At 49.5% G+C, this 7,891-nt stretch overlaps 1 protein-coding gene across 3 annotated transcripts in view; it reads right to left on the minus strand.

Annotated features, from left to right (window-relative positions):
- Positions 1–7,652, minus strand: part of ANXA6 (annexin A6) — a 58,686-nt gene extending 51,034 nt beyond the window's left edge. For 2 of the 3 annotated variants that reach the window (XM_031666551.1, XM_003900389.4), the window contains exon 1: positions 6,844–7,040. Coding sequence is in view for 1 of the 3 variants with exons in the window: in XM_021939878.2 (XP_021795570.2) it covers position 7,356 (1 nt within the window). In the remaining 2 variants the exon portion in view is untranslated. Of the gene's footprint in view, positions 1–6,843; positions 7,041–7,355; positions 7,485–7,586 lie in introns of those variants that run through there. The other variant, XM_021939878.2, reaches the window with a different exon arrangement.
- Positions 7,653–7,891: the final 239 nt, after the last annotated feature.

Genomic DNA, 7,891 nt, shown 5'->3' on the forward strand with positions numbered 1-7,891 from the left:
CTTGTGTGAGTGCACGGTTCATATGTAAAAAGCAAGCTCCTTTCAGAACTAGATGTTCAGACTGCAGTTCTGAGGGCCAGTCCCCCTGCTGATTCCACAGCCCCTCCTCTGAGGGCTCTGGGAAGCTCCTGAGCTAATCATAAATACACCATTTACTCTGGCTTTAAGATGGCTTCTGATCCCTTCCAGAGCAACCCAGACCATACTGCTCACATTGGCTGAATATTTTACATCCAGCATTTCAGAATCCCAGAAAGGCCCTTAATAATCCACGACTCCAAGTCCCTCATTTTCTAGACGGGGTAAAGGCATCTCAGAAAGGCAAAGTGACTTGCCAGGGCCCAGGAAGCAGCCAACATCTCTGCCTAGCAGCCCTCGATCATAACAAGCCACCACACAACTGTGGGTCTTGGCTGCAATGGGACACCAGGAAGAGTTCAAAGAACAAGACCCCGGTTCTGGTTCCCAGTCTGCCCCATGTAACCTCAGGCAAGCCAGATCCCTCTCTGAACCTTAGTTTCTTATCTCTAAAGTGGGAACAATACATCACTCCCTCTCTGGTAGGATCTATAGTTAGAGGCTTTTAGAGATTTCAACCCAGGATTTTCACAGCAGAATATCAGTCCTAGGAGGGTTATCTCCCAGGCCACAGGATTGCTCCCCATCTCCACCTGCCAATATGCAACGTTCATCATCTTGGTTGAAAGAGCTGTTCAAGACTAGTAAACGGGGTCATTCCAGACCTGTGCCTCTTTCCTCCCAGGAACCCTGATTCTCTCAGATCTAGATGAGATTCATTGTGACGACTTATCATGACTGATCATTCCTGAAACCCACACAAGAGCAGAAAGAATGGTCTGGGTGGCTTTGTGCTGCTCTGGCCACCCCTTCCCTCATCCTTTTGCCTGCAATCAATCATGTTTCTTCCTTCCCCTTTGAGAGCTCCAGGCTGACTCTAGAAGGAACGGCTCAACCACAGAGATGTGGATAGGGGAAGGGTTTTGTCCAAGTCATGTGAAGGCATGGGCTTTGAGGCACAGATATTGCAAAGCAGTTTTTTATTTAAGTAAGTTACTTAAACTGAATCTCAATTTCCAATTTCCATGCCTGCAAAATGCAGACAGAAATACCTACAGATACTGAGAAATAAATGAAATAACACATGGAAAACACGTAGCACAGTGCCTGACACACAGTAAAGGCTCAAGAAATGGTGGCTTTTATTATGATAAGCCCAAACATTTACAATGGAGGCAATGTGGCATTAGAATCAATGCAGGCTTTGTGGTCAATGCCCAAGTTCAAATCCTGACCATGCAGATTCTGAGCTCAGTAACTTGGGCAAGTTATGGAATTTCTCTGCCTCAGTTTCTTCATCTCTGAAATGACACTCTTGTTAAGGTTTCTGCGAAGATTCAATGAAATAAGGCAGGTGAAATACTAAGCATGGCCAGGTACAGATTAAGTGTTTAATAAACGGTGACTTCCGTTGTCACAATCATCATTATTACAGCAGCAGTCTCCAAAGTGGGGTAATGGGTATGACAATCCACTGGGGTGCAGAACAAGAATATCACCACTTTCCAAATGTTTTAATCTTGCCCTTTTATGTTCTATTTTTATTTGTTATACATGTATAAAGTTAAAGAAAATATTAGGGGTGCAGGCTGATAGAGGTGCACAGTCAAAATTTGGATTCAATGGAATTGGGGCGGGGCATGCCAGGAAGTATAGTAACACCAGGCTAAGAAAAAGCATTTCTGTCCTTGAAAGGTAGCTTGGGCTGTGGAGGAACAGAGTGCACTTTTGAGGGAAAGGAGATGTTGAGCGTAAGGGGGTGAAACCAGGTGTGGTGGGAGGGTGATTTAAGAAAAAAGAAATAGTATGGAAAATCATGCAAACAAACAAACAAAAAACCCACCCAGACCTCTGCCTCAGGGGAGTGCCTGAGGGGCTACAGCCTGAGCCACAGTACTCCTCTGCTCACAAGTCTCCAATGGTGCCCCTTAACATTGGGCTTCTAAGCTCAGCAGTCAAGGCCCTTGGTTCTCCTTCCTGACTTCTTTGGCATCACCACCTTCCTCTTCGCCCTCTCTCCCCTGCTAAACCAGGAACGCCTTCCACCAATATTTTTAATCCAGCTTTCCAGAATCTATACCAGTGCTTCTCAATTCTAGCTTCACTAATAGAACCTGGGGAATTTTTCAAAATTACCAAAGATTTAAGGTCAGACCTTAGAGATTCTGACTCAACTGCTGGGGTGAGGCCTGGGCTTTGGTAATTTCTAAAAACTTTCCTAGGTGATTTTCATGGCAACCAAGGAGCCGCAGAACCACTGTTATCTGTTGGATTCAAATGCTACCTTTTCTAACAAGCCAGAAGGTATTCCTCCCTAGGGTGCTCTGAAACCACCTTGATTTGACTGGCTTTGGTCAACCACTGTGGACTTATCATTTCTCCATTAGATGAGGGCTGCTAGCCTCCAAGGTATCATGGGAAAAAATCTGTACTTCAAAGGAAAACTCTCCAGGTTGTCTGACTCTAGACTTTCATTGTTTTTGAGCTATTTTACAGGTCAGTAAGTTGCAGATAATTGATAGTAACACAAAGTAATTCTAATATATACTCCTTGCCCTCTCTGGTAAAGGTCCAATTGATTTCCCACCCCCTCAGGTAGAAAAACCAGTTTTGTCTCTAATTGTACATTGCTTTCAGTACGAAGGTGTCTTTTGAGTTGGTTATAACATCTGCCTGGTGCGGTCATTGATTAATAAGTAGAACAGCACATGATCATTTTTGTATCTGTATGAGTCATAATTTTACCGTTTTTAGAAAATTACTGCATATGCCTCTTTCCTGCACCCCTCCCGCAGGGCGTGGCTCCTAGGATGGTTGGGGGTAAAATGCACTAAATGACTTTCATGCTTTCTTTAGTGACCTCAGCAAATGGAACCATCTACTATTGGTTTTCGAACTGTGCTTTACTGCTCTTTCTATAGCCAGGAGATAAACTAGAGAGGTTAAGTCACTTACCCAACATCAGAAGAAAATCAGTCACTAAGCGGGGGCATGTTTTTCCATAAACATTTATTTGAGCACCTCCTGCAGACTAGGCCCACTGGTAGGAGTTGGGGGTTGAACAGAAAATGAGACAGACAAGGCTCCTGGCCCCACAAAGCTGGTGACGTGGTGATGTTATACAGCAGTTTGCAGTATATATATATAGATCCTATACACAACCCATAACCAAGGAAAAATTGAGTATGTACCATGATAAACAGAAATATACTTTTAAAATATGACATTGAAAGTATATTTAATAAGGAGTCCAATAGTTTCTTCCTGTACCCCCAAAAGATCATCTGCAGTGACTCCTGGGGTATATCCATCCCACTTAGAAGGCCCCTAGCCTATAAAATCTAGATCCTTCCCTCTTTCCCCCTTCTTGCTGGCTTCTCCCCCAGTCTGCAGGAAGACACCCAGGACCCGGCTCCATAACCCTCCAGGAGCCTTGATTCTGATGAAGCTGGGGTAAATGCCATCCCCCGGCTCTGTGCGTGCGCACACCCCCCAGCTTGATGCACTCGGCTTTCTTAGAGAGCAATGTCTTTTCCTCTCCTGACCCAGAACCATTGATCCTAGGGCTGGACAAACTAGTCTAGCCTAGGTTTGAACTCCAGCTCAGGTCACTTTTGTGAAAGGCAGCAAAGTAGTGTCTCACAGTGTAGAGGCTGGAGCCAGACTGCCTGAGACTGAAGCCTGAGGGCGATATTTAGTAGCTGTGTAGTGTTGTGCAAGTATTGAGCCTCTCTGTGCCTGTTTCATACTTAAAAAAAAAAAAAAATGATGGGATAAAAATAGCACCTCCCTCATAGGAGTTATGATGAGGATAAAAAAAATTAAGACAAGTCTAGAGCTTAGAAGAGGACCTGGCACACAGGAAGCACTATATTTTATAAGCATTTGTCATTATTATTTCTTCCTTAAACTTTTAAGGGCTGGAGTTTCCACGTCTGCAAAATGGGCATTAATAACAGCATCTAACATATCAAGGCTTCAGCCGGGGCCTGGCAAGTTTAAGGGTTTGAGAGATAATAGTGGTTAGCATTTTTTTGTTGTTGTTAATTAACAGGTATTTAATACAGTTCAAGAAAATTGCACCTTTATAGCTCATTCATCTCTGTTTATATATTTTTCTTTTTTTTTAAATTATACTTTAAGTTCTAGGGTACATGTGCACAACGTGCAAGATTGTTACATATGTACACATGTGCCATGTTGGTGTGCTGCATCCATTAACTTATCGTTTACATTAGGTATATCTCCTAGTGCTATCCCTCCCCCCTCCCCCCTCCCCCCAACCCACGACAGACCCCAGTGTGGGATGTTCCCCAGTGGTTACCATTTTATTGCTATTATTTAAGGACCTCCAGGACATGGGTTTTTCAGAAGAGGAACCCGATCAGGTCACCTGCCTTCTCAAGCATCACACCCTTTTGAGATAACACAGCACTTTCATATCTGCCATCTTACAGCCTCCTGAAGGTATCAATCTCATTCTCATTTTGCAGATAGGCGGGACGTCCAAGGAACCTATGGACAGTCACTCCTCCATGGCCAGTCTCTGTGGGGGGAGCTTCTCAGCTCCAGGAGGAAAAGGAATGAGGCTGGATTCCAAGGCAAGTTTATAGGCATCAAGACACCCCTCCGACTTCCTCTCCTCTACTGGCAGGAGAAGGGGGACATGCAAGCTCAGGAATCATGGTAGAGACCACATCCTGTGCTTTGTCGCCACCCAGGAAGTATGTCGGAGGGGCTGGGTGGGGTGAGGCTGGTGACTCCACTGGGCCTCCCCAGAAAATCCTAGAATGGTAGAGCAAGAACCATTCAGACCCAACCCATTTTATTAATACCAGTGAGGTGTCCTGCGTATATGTCCTATCCCTGTAGAGAGGAAGGGGCTAAGCCCCAGAGGGGTAGTAGGTGTGCCCAGGGCGCCTAGCTGGTTAGTGGCAGGGCAGGGGCTGGGTCTGAGGCTGGATCCTGGCGGCCCAGGGCTCCCTCTGTGTGCTGCAGTGCAGATGTGCCAGTCACTGGCAGCTACCCAACACTGCAGTCTCCCCCGCCTCATCCCAGGAGTCAGTCTCAAGAGGCCAGGCCTTGGGCTTCCCTGGCCCCTCCTCTGCACACTCACGTCTACATTTTGCCCCAGCAACAGCTGGGGCCCTTATCCAGAAACTGCAAATATTTTCTGTATCTCAGCAGATGCCGCCTTAGGAACAAAGGGTTGATAAGGCAAAGAAGGATGGATGAATGATTGTCACAGCTGCAGAGGGGGATGAAAGCCTCTGCCTCCTGCCCTCCCCGGCTCCACCCAACTCCCCGAATCCTAAATTCAAACAGTTGAATCCTAGAATGTCTGCACTGGAAGTAGCAGGCAGTTCAGCAGACTTTGCTCCAGATGGGGCACAAAGGCTTAGAGAAAGGGCTTGCTCAAGAAGCCCCAGCACACCTGGACTGTAACCCGGCTTTCCTCTGACCCCAGGCCAGTGCCCTCTGCATGGCTCAGGGCCTGCTGCTAGAAGGTCAGGGTCCACAGGGGCTGAAACTGGGGCAGCTGTTCACTTCACAATGAAGGGTTAAGCAGGTCAGGATATCCTGTCTGGGTCAGTGGGAGCAATTCCAAGCATGTTTTGGGCAAGGGGAAGGAATAATGGAGAGAAAAGGGCGGACTCTTGGGGGGAAACCAGAGTCCTTTCACAAACCCGGGAGCCATATGTCCAAATTTGGAATTGTCAGAGAAGACCCACTAGAATCTAGGGAAAAGAAGGAGGAGGCAGGAAGCCATGGCCAGATTAATTGTCCCAAAGGACCTCCTGCCCCTTCCCCTTGTAGGGCCTACAAGGGTTGTGCCAGGCTTCCCAAACCTATAATCAAGACTCCCAAACCTGCAATCATTCCATACAGCTGACAAACAAATCAATTTGCAAAGCCATTGTTTCCTTTGAAAGAGACTGGGTTTCTCAACTATGGACTTGGATAAGGAAATCCAGGCTCAGAGAGGGAAAGCCACCGCCCAAGGTCACACTGCAAGAGGGGCTGGGATTCCGATTCAGGGTATTTCGCTCCCATGCTGGTATACGGGGAATCATCTGAAGCCCCCAAACTCTGGGAAGGCCTAGACCTCTTAGGGGAAGCAGAAAGAAGGGGAGTGCCCCTGCCTCACCATAGGAAGCCTCGGAGCCCCGCTGGGGGACTGCATTCATAGACGAGCAGTGGCCCAAAGGGGATGGGGTCCATGAGGCCTTGAGGTATATACGGCCAGACGTTCAGCTGTCTGCACGCAGACAGCCCTCCCCCGACACCACACACAAGCCATTTTATAAGCAGCTGGAGGGTCCAACGCTCCAGCTCTCAGCCTTGGGCCTCAGCCACACCCTTCTCTGCGGGTCCTTTGACTGGCGTCCAGCTGACCCAACCCCGGACCTTCAAAGTCTCTTGAGCTCCCCCAAGTTAAGGCCGGCAGGACCAGCCCCTGGCTTAGCCCCGGCGCCCCCACCCTCAACCAGACCCTCTGCAGCACTAGGACTCCCTCCCTTCCCCTCCCCTCCCCCAGCCAGGGCGCCCTCCGCCCACGCCTCTCCGCCCCGGCCCCAGATTTGCTCCGCTGCGCCCCCCAGACACACCCAGTCCGCGACACTCTCAGGTTACCGCGCCCTCCCGTCCCCGCTCCAGGCGCGGGGCACGGATCAGCCGATGACTGGGCGCTTATTGCTTGTGTCCCTGCAGCCCTGGGGAAGGGGTTCCCAGAGCGACTCCCCTCTATAGCCTCAGCTCACTCACCGCGCAGCGGAGGCCTCGGGTCGCGGACGGACGCACGGGCGCAGGGACTCGAGGACGCAGCGCTCGCTGGATGGGAGCCCGTTAGCCCAGCAGCAGCCGCAGCGCGGGGCGGGCCGGGAGGACAGCCGTGGGCTCCGAGCCGGACACGTGGCGCGCAGAGGCCAATCCAGAGCGCCCGCCTCCCTCCTCCACCCCACCCCTCCAGCTCCTTTGCTCTTGGAATCTTAGAATGTCACTAGCCCGAGGGGCTCGCCGGGAGAACCTCCTCAGTTCCCGGCCCCCGGACCTGAGACCGAGAAGGAGTAGGGGCTTCGGCCAAGGTCACGCGGCCCTTCAGGGCTAAGAAGTCAGGGCTCCTGACTCCCGATTCTGGACACTTCCCCGCAAATCCTTACAACTCGCCAAAGCTTTGTTGAGAAACAGAAAATTGAGGTTTGCCAGGGGCACTTTATCTGCCAGATCAGATTCCCTGCCTCAACAGCTTCATCAGGTCGGTGGCATTATTTACCCACTTTCAAGAGGAGAGCCCAGTCCAGTTCCTGGACCAAGGTCACACAAATAGTGAGTTGCGGAGGCACGCTCCTTCGTGCTCTGGGAAGCAGGGGAAGGCAGGCAGGGAGACCAGCAGTTGTAATTCAGCGCTAGAACAGGAAAAATTGATAAATAGAATACAGAGGAAACAGGATTATTGTCCCCAGGGTATTGGCAAGGCGATGAGGAAGTTAGAAGAATTGGACAGATACCTGTGGAAAGAGTGTTCCAGGCAGAGGAAACTGCTGGAGCAAATGCTCCTAGCAGGGGGCGACCTGGCGCCTCCGAGGATCAGCAGGGGGGCCAGTGTGGCTGGAATGGAGTGAGTGGGAGGGAGAGGAGAGATAAGAGGGACCCAATCAGGTGGGACCTCCGGGGCCCTTGAAGGCACTCTGTCTTTTACTTTGAGTCAACTGGGGAGCCATTGCAGGTTAGCAAAGGAAGGACTTTATATTTGGGCAGATGAAATCCACCTACCCGTTATTTTTGGGTAGGTGAAATCCACATAACATAAAAT

Source organism: Papio anubis, chromosome 5 (genome assembly GCF_008728515.1).
Source record: "Papio anubis isolate 15944 chromosome 5, Panubis1.0, whole genome shotgun sequence".
Taxonomy (NCBI): domain Eukaryota; kingdom Metazoa; phylum Chordata; class Mammalia; order Primates; family Cercopithecidae; genus Papio; species Papio anubis.